Source organism: Amyelois transitella, chromosome 23 (assembly GCF_032362555.1).
Source record: "Amyelois transitella isolate CPQ chromosome 23, ilAmyTran1.1, whole genome shotgun sequence".
Classification (NCBI taxonomy): domain Eukaryota; kingdom Metazoa; phylum Arthropoda; class Insecta; order Lepidoptera; family Pyralidae; genus Amyelois; species Amyelois transitella.
This window is the reverse complement of record NC_083526.1, coordinates 1,786,325-1,802,659: the sequence shown is the minus strand read 5'-3', so window position 1 is coordinate 1,802,659 and position 16,335 is coordinate 1,786,325. Positions and strand designations below refer to the sequence as shown.

The window sequence follows — 16,335 nt, the reverse complement described above, 5'->3', positions numbered from 1 at the left end:
ATATCGGTACAAATGTTAGGTTGTTTTTTAAATGAAGACTTACTACTAGTTTTTTAAGGAACAGATCAACTAAGTACATCAAGTGATCAAGTTACCCAAATGAAATTGTATAGTATGGAAACTATCTTTGTGAAAGTTTGATTAACATTAGTTGAGTAGTACCAACACGAGATTTAGCATTAAAATTATTAAATTAATACACACAAATCCGTTCTGCGCGTGCTGCCATCTTTTGAGCAAGCCTTGTAGAAGGAGAACCTCATTATCAAAAACAATTGTTTAGCGACATCTAGCGAGTGGTTGAAACACTAATAATTTGCTCTCTCCAAAAGCACATACCTATGAATAGGGAATAAAATATTATAATGTTCCAAGAGTACTTTTGACGAACCCAGGACTAGTAATGAACTGAACAATGTAATGAAGAATTCCTAGATGGCGCTACATGGCGTATGTTGTTAGTAAATCTGTAGATTAAAGCTAGGTAATGAAAAATAAACTAGACCTCTTTTTTAACCGCCTTCACAAAAAAGTGGTTCTCAATTTGACCTGTATGTATGTTTAACCACAATTATCTCGCGTTTCGCTGAACCGATCTTGATGCGGTTTTCAGAAAAATTAACAATTAAGGTACTCTTTCTATTAAAGTTTCAAGCTTAAAGCTTGCTAAATGAATATATTCGTTAAATAACCCTACGTTTACAAGCAAACGCCTTATTCTGTCCGCTACACTGAAAGGCTAGATTTTTACTATTGGGATACAATATGTATAAAAAACAATTTTTATATGTTCAAAATACTTTATTCTCAACAACATTATGTATAAAACATTCTCACTGAATCTATGTTACGCGCTAACATTATAAATACTAAATAAATTGGACTTTTATATGTACCACGCGCGTGATGCGACTTTTACAATCTTTCCAACAGTTCAATTACATTGAAGCAATTTTACAGCCAAAAAAAAACTATTTAAATTCGTTCTTTCTTACTTATATCGCACATTTAAAAGGCTTATTTCAGAGACGTGCCTGTGAGTGAACCGCGCCGACTAAACGCGTTTCATTTCATAGCAAATTCACAGCAAATTAGACTCTATTATACTGCGTCAAAGAGTTCATTGCGGTGAAACGTGATGAGCGATTGACTGCACTTACAAAAAAGATAATAAAACATGTTTAACAGCGACCTGCTTAAACGCTTTAGAACGCGCTGGTCGGCGTTATTCTGAAATCAGCCTTATTATGTATAAGTCCGGAGGCAAAACGAAAGTGTTTTGTATCCTAAGAGTTTGTACGAACTAATTCATACGCAACGCAGAGGGTATACAAATCATATCTCCGCTTCGCCCCAAATTTATGTTACCACATTCATTAACGTCTCCGGAAATTCAAATGGATAATTGACATAAAAACTTAGTCTAAAAGTTGATTCAGTTTTTCACTTCCAAAGAATATGTACCGATGATCTTACGCCTTAGAAACTATACGAATCATTTACTATAGAAAATGAGTAATTTTTTTTTTCAATTTTTATTTCCATTGAAATACAGCGTTTCAAATACCTATAACATAATTTGACTAAAGACCTATGCACTAATTTGTCACTCTTTTAAGACAATGGTCAGTTTTTTTTAATTTGCATTAACTTTTAATCACTTCTTAATTTGACAAAAATAATTTTTTTAGTTACAATAATATTTTCTGATTTTTTTTTTCAACTTTTTTTGTTTTAATCAGCAAATATAAATAAGCAGGAAATTCTAAAAAATTCAGTTCTCTTATATAATACATGCGTAAGATATAAAGTTTATAAAAGGCTGTTTGATCTAATTTTAAATTAAAAAACATGCTTTCTCTTTTCCTGTGATCCAACATTATTTAATTTACTTTCTAAGTACATAACCTTTTTATATAAATTTTACGTATTTTAAGATTTTTATAATATTTTTTAAACATTTTCAGTACAATATTTTTTACCTTTTCGACCATTGTCTGAGTATTGTGAAAAATACACATTCAAAAACAACATGGTACTACAATACATTTCATTCATTTCGATTTTTTTTTACATATATTTTTAATGAAAATCCAAAAAAGCATCGAAAATCCTAATCAATTGAGTAGTTTTAGACTTTTCATTAAACAAATTCGTGAAACTAAACGCAGAGCTACCAACGTATACTTAATTCCATTTAAATAGGCTTAACGTAAAATAAATATAATCACAAAACAAAATCTAGTAACTTTGACTAGGTTCTCGATCGAAATAATAAAAACGAAAATCAGTACTAATAAGATTCTATCCATATACTTATTTATTCGTACGATGATAAGAGTGATAGCTGTCAAAATAATTATCATTCTATGTCCTGTGTCTTTACTTTTTAATGGTATATCTGTGCTGCTGTCAAAAAAAAAAACAAAATTTTTTAATATATAATTGTACGATTGGAACCATTCATTCCCGGGGTATGACTGTAGAACCACGATGATGAGTATTCCATTATCAATAAAGTTGGTTTAAATTAAGTGGTTTCATTATCTAAGTTGATCGTATTTTATGATATACATAATCTTTTTTAACTTCAGTTCTGTATGGATAGAATCATACACTTAAATATTCACTAAAAGAAATTAACTAAAGGAAAAGACGATAATGACACGAGGCCTTTTCCTTAAAAGGATGAATCAAAGTTAATATGTAATTCTTACTCTTTTATATTTTTTACAGATTTTCTTTGCAAACTTACTGTTAACTACTTAGCACCTGAGAAATATATAAATATATTGTTTTTTTAAATAGTGAATTATAATACTTTAAATTACAATAAACAACCGGTCAAAAGTTACTGAAGAGTGCTACAAAAATCGAGTACAATATTTTATGATTTTTATTAAGTAGGTAGACTAAAACATGCGTTTTTTAATTACTGTTTGTGCGATTTAAAAAATTCGAATTTTCGGCTTCGAACGTTGGCTCTTTTGACATCCGAATTTTATTTTTACAGTACAAAAATCTTTTTTCATTGCCCCGCCCAGAGTCAAAACAGCCAACATACCGCACTACTTTTATTTATAACATTTGTTATTGTGTCGCGTTAAGACCTAAATATCGTAAAGTAGTTATCTAAAATGGATATTTTTTTTCTACAAATAGGAACGGCGAGTACTTTTTGGCACTGAAAATCTCAATACGGAAGTTAAAAGCGTTTCATTTGTTTTCTATAAAAAAGAAGCCTCACGAAATTTCATCAAATACAGATAAAGATAAGCTTAAATAGCTTCAACCGAGCTTGCTTTTATTCGTTCTCAATCATAATCCAAGAATGGGTAAGTCAGGTCTCCGCAACCTGTGCAGGAGAATCTAACCTCTAATAATATTGCATCATGGTTGGTAATGCGTCTTAAAAGCATATCCATCTGTATTTAGAAGTATATAAAACACACCTTTATTTTGCCGTTATATCATATAGCGTAATTTGGATAACATCTAATGCAACATGTATACGTCTTAATATGTGGTCGGGTTACAAGTGGGGGTAAAAAAGAGTATTTGTATACTTGTTTCATGGAAGCAGGAAACCCAAATTACGCACATATTTCTATTTTTAAAAGGCGCGTTTATATTTTGAACGAAATATAATGAAATGACATTATTATCACTTAAAATAAGTATATTTACAGTATGTATTATTTTAACATTTTTATACTTAGTGACAAGTGGTAACATTCAGTTATGAAGTGCATAATTCTAAGATCTAGAATGGTACTGTAAAGGCTTAACAAGAATACATTTTTTACATAAATGTTGAAGAATAAAAACATTAGGAAAAATGGAAGAGCGGCTTTTTATTTGGTTTTAAAGAAGATTTTTCAAATCAATTTCAATTTTTACACTCGACAACTCAATTGATTTTTTTATAAACCTACATCAAAATATAAAACAAAAACATTCTTTTGCGCATTTTTGCCAATGGACAGCCAAAAATTCTACCAAATTTGAACATTGGTAATTTTTCTAAACCATTAATGGCTGAAAAAGTACAAAATTTCTACGAAATGCAAGTATAATTATGATAGAATTTTTCAGACTGGCTATCGACGCATATGTGAGCTATAAAATTGCTTAAAAATAAAACAGTTGTTATAAGTCATAAAAAAAAACGTCTTTAATTCCGCTACAAAATTAGTGACAAAAAGAGGTAGCCATAAAACAGTTATACATAAGAGCTATGTATGATACATAAAAATTTACACTAAACACTACTATTTACAAGTGAGGTAAACAACTAAAACTAACGGTACTAGATGTAACTAAACAAAAATAACGGAATAGGTACAGTGTGAGCAAAAATATAAGTCGAAAGCATAATGTCTTTTGTCCAATTGCACTAGATGTCACATCCGAATGAATAGCTGCATCATTGCACTCGCCCAACGCTTCGCGCCGTTCGCGTTCAACTGACAGCTGTCAATGTCAAGGTGACATATGTCAGTGTCACAGCGGGAAATGTGGCGGCAAATTGTTTGTCTAACTGGCTCGCGGGAAGCAACCGTCAAGGTTTATCGTCCTGACGTTTGCTCTCGTTCAGGCGCTGGCTGAGTGTCTGTCGCACTTCGAGTAACATCTCCTCGAATGATATCTCGTTGGTGCGACGCGTGAGCATTGTGGCCGCGCCGTGGAACGCGCTCTCGGTGTATTTAGCCTCCAAGCCATCTATACAATACAATTTCACGTCATTCTACAGTTTTATTATTGAAAGCAAGGGATTGTAATCTTTTTTATTTTATATTGTATTGGTGCCGTGAGGTTCCCGGCACCAATACAAAAAGAATAGGACGACTCCATCTCTTTCCCATGGATGTCGTAAAAGGTGACTAAGGGATAGGCTTACAAACTTGGGATTCTTTTGGCGATGGGCTAGCAACCTGTAACTATTTGATTCTCAATTCTATCATTAAGCGAAATAGCTGAATGTGGCCATTTAGTCTTTTCGAGACTGTTGGCTCTGTCTACCCCGCAAGGGATATAGACGTGATCATATGTATGTATGTATGTTTATTTTATTCATCGTCAAGAACTATTAATTCCATTCACATTCTGGTCCAAATAGGGAGCTATTGATGGAATGGAAGAAATAGTTTTTGTATTTTTGTATTTTTATTTTGAATAAACTCCGTATTTGAAAAGGGGGATTTCAGAAATACATTTTCGATCCTAGCACATATATACTAGGTTCACTTGCATTAGTTATAGTACTTTAACCTAACTTTTTACAGAACTGATATCAGATTCCATAAGTCGAAAAAAAGAGAATTTTAGCAGCCATTTTTTCCAGAACATATTCATATATTATCGTCATCCTACTTGTATTATTCCTGGTAGTGTTTTCACCTCTTTACAGAAGAAGTACCTAAAAGGAACCTGGATTGGACAACTCAGGTTTATACATGAGTCGCTTAAACCTTATATATATTGCATTACGGTTCATTCTTGTATAAAACTCACCGAGGTCAGCATAGCTTTGCCTGCAAAACGCCCTTCTCCCTCCAAAGCCAACATCGTACTGTGGGAAAGTGGAGGCCGCTTCCACGGCGGACCAGGCGTCACGTGCATGTTTGAATGTCACGAAGCCATAACGAGTTCTGTGTACAAAAGACTTGTTTATAATATTATGAACTTGACGGCCTCTGTGGCGCAGCGGTAGTGCGCTTGTCTGTGACACCGGAGGCCCCGGGTTCGAACCCCGGCCAGGACATGATGAGGAACGAACTTTCTCTGATTGGCCTGGGTCTTGGATGTTTATCTATATAAGTATTTATTATAAAATATAGTGTTGTTGAGTTAGTATTTCATAATACAAGTCTCGAACTTACTTCGAGGCTAATTCAATCTGTGTTATTTGTCCGGTATATATTTATTTATTTAACTTAATTTTGTGAAGTTGACGTTATTGGAGAAAATGCTGCAGTGCAGTTTGTTTCCGCTTCTTCTGCACTAATGCTTTGGTAGAGGCTAACTTAGTTTTAAGCAATTCATTTGACATTAACCAATGTTGTGAAACCAAAAGATATGACAATTATCAAGTGATGTTTGAAATGTCCCAGAATGGGATGATGCTGAATGAAGATGGGCCGGCAACCTGTCACTATTTGAATCTCAATTCTATCATTAAGCCATACAACTGTATGTGGCCTTTTGATTTTTCAAAACTGTAGGCTCTGTCTTCCGCGCAAGGGATATAGACGTGATTATATATATGCATGTATGTAAGAATGAAATGAAAGAATGAAGAATGAAGCAGGGTGACTAAGCAGATATACAAGGAGAGTGTGGAGGGAAAGGTCTGAGTGGGAAGACCTAGACGAACATATCTTGATCAAATTAAGAACGTCCTGGTAAAGGGTCAGGTCAAAAGTACCCGAAACCGGCGAGTTATGAATGTGGTTGAAGCGAAGGAAGTATGCAGAGATCGTGGCAAGTGGAAAGAGGTAGTCTCTGCCTGACCCTCCGCGAAAGATTTTATGTATGTATGTATGTAAAAATTACACCATGTGAGAACACTTACCCATCCTCTTTACTATGCAGCCGCACCTCCATTACAGGGCCGAACTTGGAGAACTGACCGCGCAACGTGTTCTTATTGATGTCCTTCTCCAGTTTACCCACAAACACTATCCGTCTCTCTTCCACGGGCGTATTGCTCTCTCTGAAACGATTGGATTTTTTTTTTAATAAATAAATATATACGGGACAAATTACACATATTGAGTTTGCCTCGAAGTAAGTTCGAAACTTGTGTTACGAGATACTAACTCAACGATACTATATTTTATAATAAATACTTATATAGATAAACATCCAAGACCCAGGCCAATCTGAAAAAGTTCTTTTCTCATCATGCCCTGGCCGGGATTCGAACCCGGGACCTCCGGTGTCACAGACAAGCGTACAACCGCTGCGCCACAGAGGCCGTTAAAAAATTATTTTATTATTAGTATTGTTTTACACAAATCCAATATAGTAGACTCATTTCAACATTGTCTCGGATGAATTCTTCGTAGGGTGTATACATTATTATTCAGGAGTTGGATATGTTAATCACACGTATCATCTCCCGTCTGACCTCTCTGCCCGTGTTGACAAGGGAACTTTACCTAGCTTGGATCATGGTTACCTAAATGTTACCTCACGAAGACGATAATTCGCAGTGGGATTCGAATTCGGACTCTTTTAAAAGGGTACACTCAAGAGTTTGCTACCTTAACCACTCGAGCAACGACAATCTTAAAACGAAAAAGTATAATTACCTATTTAAATAATATGTGGGAAATTCTATTCACTTACCTATCTTCCGAGCTGAAACTACTATACTTCTTCCTGTATGGCTCATCCCGTCTGTACGGACTGTGTGATGACCTCTCAGATTTCCTCGAATGGGATGACCTTGATGATAACGAGGACGATGACCTGATGATGACAAAATAATATAAATAAAGGACTAATCACACAGAAATAAATAGACTTAAGCTAAGTATAATATAGAAATACTATCCATGCAAATTATGAATATATTTGCATGTCTCATTTTGTGATGCTTTCAAAGCTAAACAGCTCAAAAAATTTAAGAAAAAATGTATAAATTTAGTTAATTACAGATCAAAACTAGGCATTCTTTTTCTGAAAATATAGACTAATGCGAATGAAACATATAAACATACAAAGTCAAAAACGATCATGTATTAGTCACCTCAGTCCCTCAATATAATTTAAGGTTATTATTTACAACAACACAATAAGCTCAGGCTTAACAGAAAATCCGATCAATTCATCCGAACAACTTACCTAGTCAGCGAATCTGAACACTCAGAAATGGTGAAGTTTCGCATCGGAGGAGTCAATGACTTGGCCGGCTCTGGCCGTTCGCTTGACCGAGGACTCCTTTTAAGTTTTTTATGGGCGGGACTTCTAGGAGTCGATTCGTCGCGTCTAGGCGTCCTGGATCGATTCAACCTATCTTTCCTACGACTAGGCGACCTTCTGCGGTAAGGTGAAGGCGATCTACGTTTCCTCTTGTAAGGAGAGTCTGACCTCCTGTATCTATTGTAACGCCCTCGAGACCTTGAACGGCTTCTGCTGTAAGACCTTCGTCTACGGCTTCGGGATCTCGACCGTCTACGGTATTTATCGTGGCGATCTCTTGATCTCGACCGTTTTTCTTTAGACAATGATCGCTTCTCTGGACGATTATCGACTTTGGGTCTAACGACTTTCGTGTCCACTTTAGCTGGCGTTTTAAGGTCTTTCGTTCTGGGACTGCCTTCACTAGACATCGACATGTCACTATCGTTTCGTTTCCTAGTCACAACCTTATCTTTCGTCTGCCCTGTTGATAGTGACAAATGGGAAAACTCAGGCAGTAAATCGGTTTGAACCACAATACTAGCAGCAGCTGGCTTGCGTCTATTTTTTTCCAAGTGGAGAATTATCTTGTCTTCTCCGTGATCGGCATCAGCATCATATTTACGTATTATAGTCGTTTTAACATATTGCCGAGATGCCTTTTCCGAAGGGGAGCTAGGTTTTGAAGATTTACGATCATTTTCTTCAGGAGCTTTCTTCAAAACAACATCTTGGATGCTAGCAAATAATGAGTTACTCGATATTTTCGTATCAACCTGTTTTTCGACGCTTTTTAAAGCTGCTGTGATACCTTTGTATCTTTCCCTATCGATTTTAGAATCTGCCTGTCTGTTATCGTCGGGACTCTTCTTATCCCTGTTTGTATTATCAAAAACATTCTGTTTAAGTACATGGTCAGATGTCTTTATTTTAAAGTTTATTAACGATTTAGCATCGACCGTGGACGGTGACTTCGATGTACTTTTAACTGCTTTCACTGGTTTAGCAGCTTCTGTCAATTCCTTGAATATTTTCTCGTCGGTGTTGGTGCCGACACTGACTAAAATTATCTCCTCGTATTCTGGGAGAGCCTGCGGCTTGTGTGGTTTTTCACGCATTACTTTTTTAATTGGAACAGGTAGTTGTACTGGTGGATTAAGGCCTACCATTTTCATCATTTCTGCATCAGTCATTAAAGGCTGAAGTTGCAAGTTTTCGACTCTGGGTATTTTTCTCATGACTATATCTTCATCGCGTTTTCTCATCGCCTCTGCTTTTTGCCTCTTAGAAATCATAATAATCTTTCTGGAAGCCTCTCTAATAGGATCAAATAAATCTTTGGGAGTTTCTTGAGCTGATTTAACTGCCGGAGTAGTTTGAATTATTGGTCTGACTGGTTTGTCTAAATTCAAATGGGGCATTTCAGGAAAAATTGATTCGGGACTCACAGTCGCTGAACTATTATTAGAATTAGCTTTCCTCATTTTGTATTCTTGCAGATTTAGCTTTTTCTTCTTAGCTGGCTGTTCTAATTCCTTCTTAATGGATTCCTCAGATATCTTCTGCAGTTCTTCTTCAAATAGCAGCTTCTCAGATTTAGTTTGCATCGATTTTGGAACTTGTACATCTTGTTTATTACTAAAAAGGGCTGTGTAAAAATTCTCATTTTTCGATTTAGGTTCTTCTTCTTTTGATTTATGCACTTCTTTAGTTTGCACATTAGCACAAATATTTTCACTATTATTTATACATTTACCTTTGTTACTATCTATTTCCTTTATATTGTTATCTTTTGGATTTATAATTTCTTTAGGAGGCTTATTCTTCACACTGTTTGAAGTCTTTTCGCTCACACTACTAGATTTAACTTTAACAATACTCTTACTATTTATCTGAGAGTCTTTTTCATCACAGTTTAATATAACTTCAGATTTATTTTTTATAATTAACTTAATACTACCATTTGACTGACTAACAGGATTATCACTTGCTTTACAAGCATTTTTGATCATCACAGAATTGTTATTTTTAACGCTACTGTCGACCGCATCACTGTCATTTGAAAGTATTTTGCGGGCGACTGGTAAAACGACAGGCTTGATTATTTGTTTAGCACTAATTTTCTTTGCTTTAAAGTCACTATCGTCCTTATTAAGTTTTTTATTTTTATTATTGTTATTACATTTTTCACTTTCGTCATCACTACTTAGGTTGTACACAATCTTTTTATTCTTGCATGATCTATGTCTAGAATTGAGTATCCTATTGTTGCTTGACAAGACTTCTGGCTTCAGAAGACTTTGCCCTTTCTTAAGACCGGGCAAACTTTGCCGCTTTTTTGATGTGCAGTAGTCGTGATCCGAACGGACGGGACTTGGCGCGCGCTTGACCGACTTTATTGTTGGCGGCATCTGGAATTAATGTTTTGGGTAAAATGTGTCTCTGTAAACGGACCTGAGGGACGCCCTAAAAATTTTAAAATCAATTACTTACCAAAATTTGCCGCATCTTGTTCTTGTTAAGTTGGACACCTGCGTCTTGAAGTCTCATTCCATTGGTTAAGCTGACTTTAGGTATATTTTTCACTGGTTGTAATTCTTCACCTTTAATTAATGGTGATATTTTCTTGATGTTTATCTTCTCTGTTGCTTCAAACTGTTCCAGTAGGGAATTTAAGTTATTGGCCTCTAAAACTGGAATTGCAGCATCATTGCATGACTCAACATCAACAAAATCATCAATTTCTGTTTTTATCTCAGCGCTTGGTTCCAATTTAATCGCAGATTTTTCAATGCAATATTCAAGAACGGCCGGTTTAGGAATTGGCGTGGAAGTACGTGGTATCACTGGGACACAACTTAGAGTAGATGCTAGAGGCTGCTCAATCTCCATATCTTGTGTGCTGAAATCGTCTTCATTTTTATAATTCTCAACTTTATTTGTTATTAAAAAACTATTGACTTCTTCTTCAGTTAATGTTTGTGGAATGTCATCAAATTTTTTTACACTGCTGTCAGCCTTGTCTTTTTCACTGTCTAATGCAAGATCAGACAAATCTAAGTTTAGATCCTCGAAACTCAAGCATGTTTTCCCGTCATCAGTATCCATATTAATATTCATGGGAGAATGTGGCACAGAGAAAGATCTTTGAGCATGCTTGAACTTTGAACAAGTTGTATCTTCCAGCAGATATTTTTTTATGGCTTCTATCCTTGGAAGTCTTTCTAAATCTGATTCATTCAGAGATAAAACCGGGATTTCTGTAACTGATTCTATTACTTCTTTTTCTTCCTTATCGTCAGCTAAGAAATCATCTGGGACTTCATCGGGTACTCGTAAATTATCTTCATCGCGACTACAACGAATAAATAAGTCGTCTATTTTTGGTCTATCCTTTTTAAAGAAATCATCTACATCACTAATTACAGGTTCATCTTTGATTTCCAATACATTCTTGGTATCTTTTACAAAGTATTCATCAACACTAGAAACTACAGGTGTATCTAGGTCTATACTTATATTGTCGTGGATCACTTCAGGATGTCTGTTTTCAGGTTCATTGTAATCATGGTCAGTGTAGTGATTATTTTCAACATTATTACATTCGCCATCTGTAAGTTCTTCCCTATCATCATTATCGTCATCGTCTTCTGATGAAGCTTCTAGATCTAAATCAGGGTGGACGGCATATACTTGGATGACTTCATAGTCGTCACCTTCAACTAGAGAGCAGTCTTCATAGTTCTCCACTTCTGTTGATGTGTTATGATCAGTTACCACTGAAACCTCATGGACTTCTATGTTTTCCTCTTCATCTTCAGAGCTGGTGTCGTGACATGACTGTGTTGTTGCCTGGAAATAAATAAATTTTCTGACTTAGAAAAAGATGGAGAAGTTAACAAACAATTGACAGACCTAGAACTAACAGAGGTTTGTTAACGTCTACTACTACTTTCTCTTTCCCAGATTCAAATTGGTACAGAAGATTTATGTTAATAAATATTTTGGTCGCAAAAGCTCAACAGCTAGTCTTGAGTATGGACAAATACTCACTTGACTCTGCATGCACCGACCCTGGTGGCTGCTGTAAACCTCACTGTGGTCATTTTGAGCATTGTACTCAGGACTCTGGTTGCTGCTCTCTGAAGACATTGAATTGCTGTTTGAACGCATGACCTTATGCCCGATTGATCTGTAAGGGGCTTGATGGTACATGTTCAGTATGTGCGATTCCATATCTGTAATAGAGAACAAATACATAAATTTATTGAGAGTATTAGCAAATCAGTCTTTACTATTAATAATGAAAGTATATAAATGAATAATTTCTTACTTAGTATCAAACTATATATGGGATGGTTATGGATGGATGGATTGGCTAGCAACCTGTCACTATTTGAATCTCAAACCTATCATTTAGCTTAACAGCTGAATGTGGGCTATCAGTCTATTCAAGACTGTTGGCTCTGTTAACTCCGCAAAGGATATAGACGTGATTATATGTATGTTTGTATTACAAAAGCAACTATGCATTCAACCTTCTTTCAAATTTGCTCTTTAAATGACAACTGACAATATGAACAATGTCAACAAACTTCAATGCAAAAACATCAATTAAAGTACAAAAAAACCTGCAAAATATTAGAAAATAATAAAAAAAAGGGAACTTTATAAGAACACATCTGAAGCACGTATGATATCCTCAGAAAGGTAGGTGTAGAAGACTTAAATTTAAATTTATTATAGCTGTTATTAATGATAACTATAAAGTGTTGAAAGAAATATACAGTATTAAAAAAATCACTAAATATTCCGCAATTTTCTACCCAAATTTCAACCAGATCAAGCAATTTGATTGTGTAAATAATACATAATATATATCTAAATAATACATATAATATCCCTTACAGGGTAGACAAAGCCAACAGTCTTAAAAAAATGATAGGCCATGTTCAGCAATCCTTTAAACACAATATTGTTATGTATTATGTATAATTAAGGAATCAAAATCATTGTCAATTCTTTTAAAAGAAGAGTATTTTATAAAACCAGGGTGTGAAGGATTGATTGACTTTAACCTACTTGATAACATTATGCCCAATTCAATGTACATTGATCTTTACGTAACAAAAATTATTTTATATAACAATTAGTGACCTTAGATAATTTGACGGAGAAACTCGATCATTACCTAGGCGGTTAGATAAATAAATAATAAAAACTAACAAGTTGTAAACAAATGCGCAGATAAGGAACTATCACCAATGTAAATTTCCTTGTAACAGAAACCTAATGAAATCAAATGATTTTGTCATTTGTACTCACTCTGCTACTCCCCGAGGGCAAATACATGCTTTAAATCATCCTGTAGCTATATAATTTCCTGCCCTTGTCACTACTATCAATCTAACTGGTATTTGAAATACAGTTAATTTTAATTAAGTACCCTTTTTACCTCCACCTCCAGTATTAAGTTGTTAGAAAAGAGAAGTTAAAAAGCCACAGTACATACTACTTACAGTTTTTTCAAAATGACTTAAAAAATAAATTAACGAATTATTGTTTACTTAAAAAAAGTTTTGTCAAAAAAAAATCATAGGACGGAGATGGGACTTACGGATTGAGCCTAAACTTGCTTAGAAGTGTGTAAACTTGTTTAATTAAGTTATTCCCGTCTGGTCACCTGATGTATGATGACATGTATGTAATTTTTGTTTATATTGTCCTAATCATGTATGTACTTATGCATGTTTTGTAGCAACAAATAAATGATTTATCAAACAGCCGAAGGATATCCACTATCCATTATTATTATCCCTCCATTCAAAAAAGTAAAATAGAATCTAAAACTTGATAAATACTTAAAAGTAAACTGGAATTAATTTATCATAATAATTCCAATGTCCAAGCTATACCTATTACTGCAAAGTTTCATGTAAATTTTATTTAATTTTTGTGTGAAAATTAACAAACACACACATACATTCTTACAAATTTTCACATTTATAATATCAATATGATGATGTTATGACTTAATATATAAATCACATAAATTTTGTAATAGTTATATGCTGTTGGTATAACACGCATAGGTATATAGTTCAACCACACATTTTAAAATCACCATCTGGTAAAATATTTAAATAATAAATGCATACCTTGCGACAAAAAATTCCTTGTAGCTGCACAAAAGACTTAATTGTAAGCATCTGATTATACAACAAATATTACACTGTTGAATTTCTAACACTGAACCTTTTATGCATTAGGGAACATTATTATAAGTAAGCATTTTTCTACTAAATTGCGTAAATGATTGTTAGTGATTAACTAACGATGCAATAAGTTTATTATGGGTCTTCAAAACAATTAAGACTAACAATCTGTAAATATTTGAAATAACTTAAAAGGGAAAAGGTGACTAAGACTATGTGATAATATAGTTAGACTGACAAAATATATAAACATCAAATATTTTCAACTAGGCAAATTGATAGATTTATCAAAAATTATTCCTTGAAAAAATGTTATTTAAGACCTTTAAATCTACTGTGGGCTAGCAAAAATATTTGTTATTTTGCATGTAATGAATAAAACCAAAACTTCTGAACTGGTTCAAAAAATTGTTTTACCATTTAAAAGGTAAGTACCTACATTATCCGAAAGTGCTAGAGGCATTGTTTGGAAATAAATTAGTTTTTAACCTTTCAATATATATGAATATTTTTTTATATCTAACTTCAATAATAAAGTAAGTATAACATAATAATAAAAGTAATTAAATGGTGCATTTTGAATTTTACTACTACCAAAAGCTTTAATCTTTATTATTGAAAGTTATTTCAGCTTCTTAAAGAAATTATGTTCCCATGGGATTGTCTATGAACAATGTGTACTAAGCAAAATCACAAAAAATGCTATTTAATTATAAATATTGTAACAATGTTCAATTAATCAAAAAAAATATCCAAAGCTCACTTTTAGAAGAACTGAGAAGAACAAGAGTACCTTTCATCTGGGAAAAATACTATTTACATAGGATTTATGTAATAATAGACCTTTAGAAGTGAAATAGGCCTGGAATTTCCCACAGGGGTGAAGTCCCGCATGAAAGCTAGTAATTGATAAATTAGATTCAATTTTGTAATTGGAACATATTTTACTAAAAATATATTTGTTAAATATCTGTCCTTATCTAATTAATAATTTAAAAATTGGAAGTACATAAAGTACTTTGTAGAAATAAACAATTAGTTTGATGATTCTATTGTTGAGAAAGTGTTCTGAAAACAACCTCATCAACTAATGGCATAAAAATCATTAGTGATAGTTAATAATGTCTTCTATACCTACCACAACAATTTTATGAATCAACAAGATAACATGAAAAAAAGGTAAATGCAAGAAACATTGTTTAAATTCATTTACATGATAATCTCATGATTGAATTCACGAAAAATCTCATCGTTATCATAGTATCAGCGACGCACATTGGGTGCTATGAGATAAGGACCAAAATACCTGAAATTTGTACTTGAACTGTCAAAACTGCGTGAAAACATACAGAAATCACGTGATGAAATCAGCAAACAGGCTCCAAAATAAGGCAAAAGCCAGTTAAGTACCAGGGAGTAAGTACTGAGTTGAAGATAACGGAGACACATTTCACTTACTTTCATCCCAAAAAAATATGTACATGTAATGTGCACTTTTAGGTTATGTTCAGTGTTCATAATTGATACAAAATAATATGGGACGTCTCTTTGCGTGCAAATATTTGATTTTAATAATATTTTGATTAGTTTTGTTGAGGATACATGTTGTTAGAGGAAAATTTGACCAAAATAAACAAATGTTTAGTGACATAAATCGCCCGCGCTAACCTAACCTTGTTATCTAAAAAAATGTTCAGACAGATTTCTAGTTCAAGGTCCCATGAAAAACTAAAAAGTCACATGAAGGCGTTAGACAAACAAAACTGAAATATCATTGCGACCCGCACTGAAATCTATTTTAAGACAAACAACAGACGAAAAAAGCACTAACCTTTACAACCTCAAGTGACGGCTTTATCCATGTAATAATTGATGTGATATTCCTTCCGTTATTTCACAATCTCCACAACAGGGCACTCTCACTAATAAAGTTTTATCACTATACACACAACACAAGTAATTTAAATTGTTTTTCGCAAAATAATTTAACACTTTTCACGAAACATCACATGTTACGAACTTCACGACAGCAGTTTTTTTTCTGTTCTGTACTCTGTAGTAGTGTTGCTAACACAAAATTTTGTTACGTCAAAGTAGTCAGTAGCCTACACACGTACTTTAATGACATTGCAGTCACTAAAATTATAACAGCTGTGACAAACTGGGAGATTATTTTTAACGACAGTCCCTTGTTAACACCTCTACGGACGCT

The 16,335-nt window shown here is 33.9% G+C and overlaps 1 protein-coding gene across 1 annotated transcript; it reads right to left on the bottom strand.

Annotated features, from left to right (window-relative positions):
* Positions 1-1,154: 1,154 nt before the first annotated feature.
* LOC106133051 (uncharacterized) lies at positions 1,155-16,324 on the bottom strand. Its single transcript, XM_013332646.2, has 8 exons — positions 15,955-16,324; positions 11,962-12,146; positions 10,402-11,760; positions 7,852-10,319; positions 7,354-7,476; positions 6,575-6,715; positions 5,515-5,651; positions 1,155-4,722 (listed from the first exon to the last, which is right to left on the bottom strand). Exons 2-8 carry the CDS (start codon positions 12,142-12,144, stop codon positions 4,562-4,564), a joined length of 4,572 nt encoding a protein of 1,523 aa, XP_013188100.2. The 5' UTR covers positions 12,145-12,146; positions 15,955-16,324; the 3' UTR covers positions 1,155-4,561.
* Positions 16,325-16,335: the final 11 nt, after the last annotated feature.

Excerpts from the sequence above, each read along its gene's own strand:
- LOC106133051 (XM_013332646.2), bottom strand. The coding sequence starts at position 12,144 with ATGGAATCGCACATACTGAACATGTACCATCAAGCCCCTTACAGATCA. Across the intron at positions 7,477-7,851 it reads TGTTCAGATTCGCTGACTAG|GTCATCGTCCTCGTTATCAT; the intron begins GTAAGTTGTTCG and ends TGTCATCATCAG. Across the intron at positions 6,716-7,353 it reads AGTTTCAGCTCGGAAGATAG|AGAGAGCAATACGCCCGTGG; the intron begins GTAAGTGAATAG and ends CAATCGTTTCAG.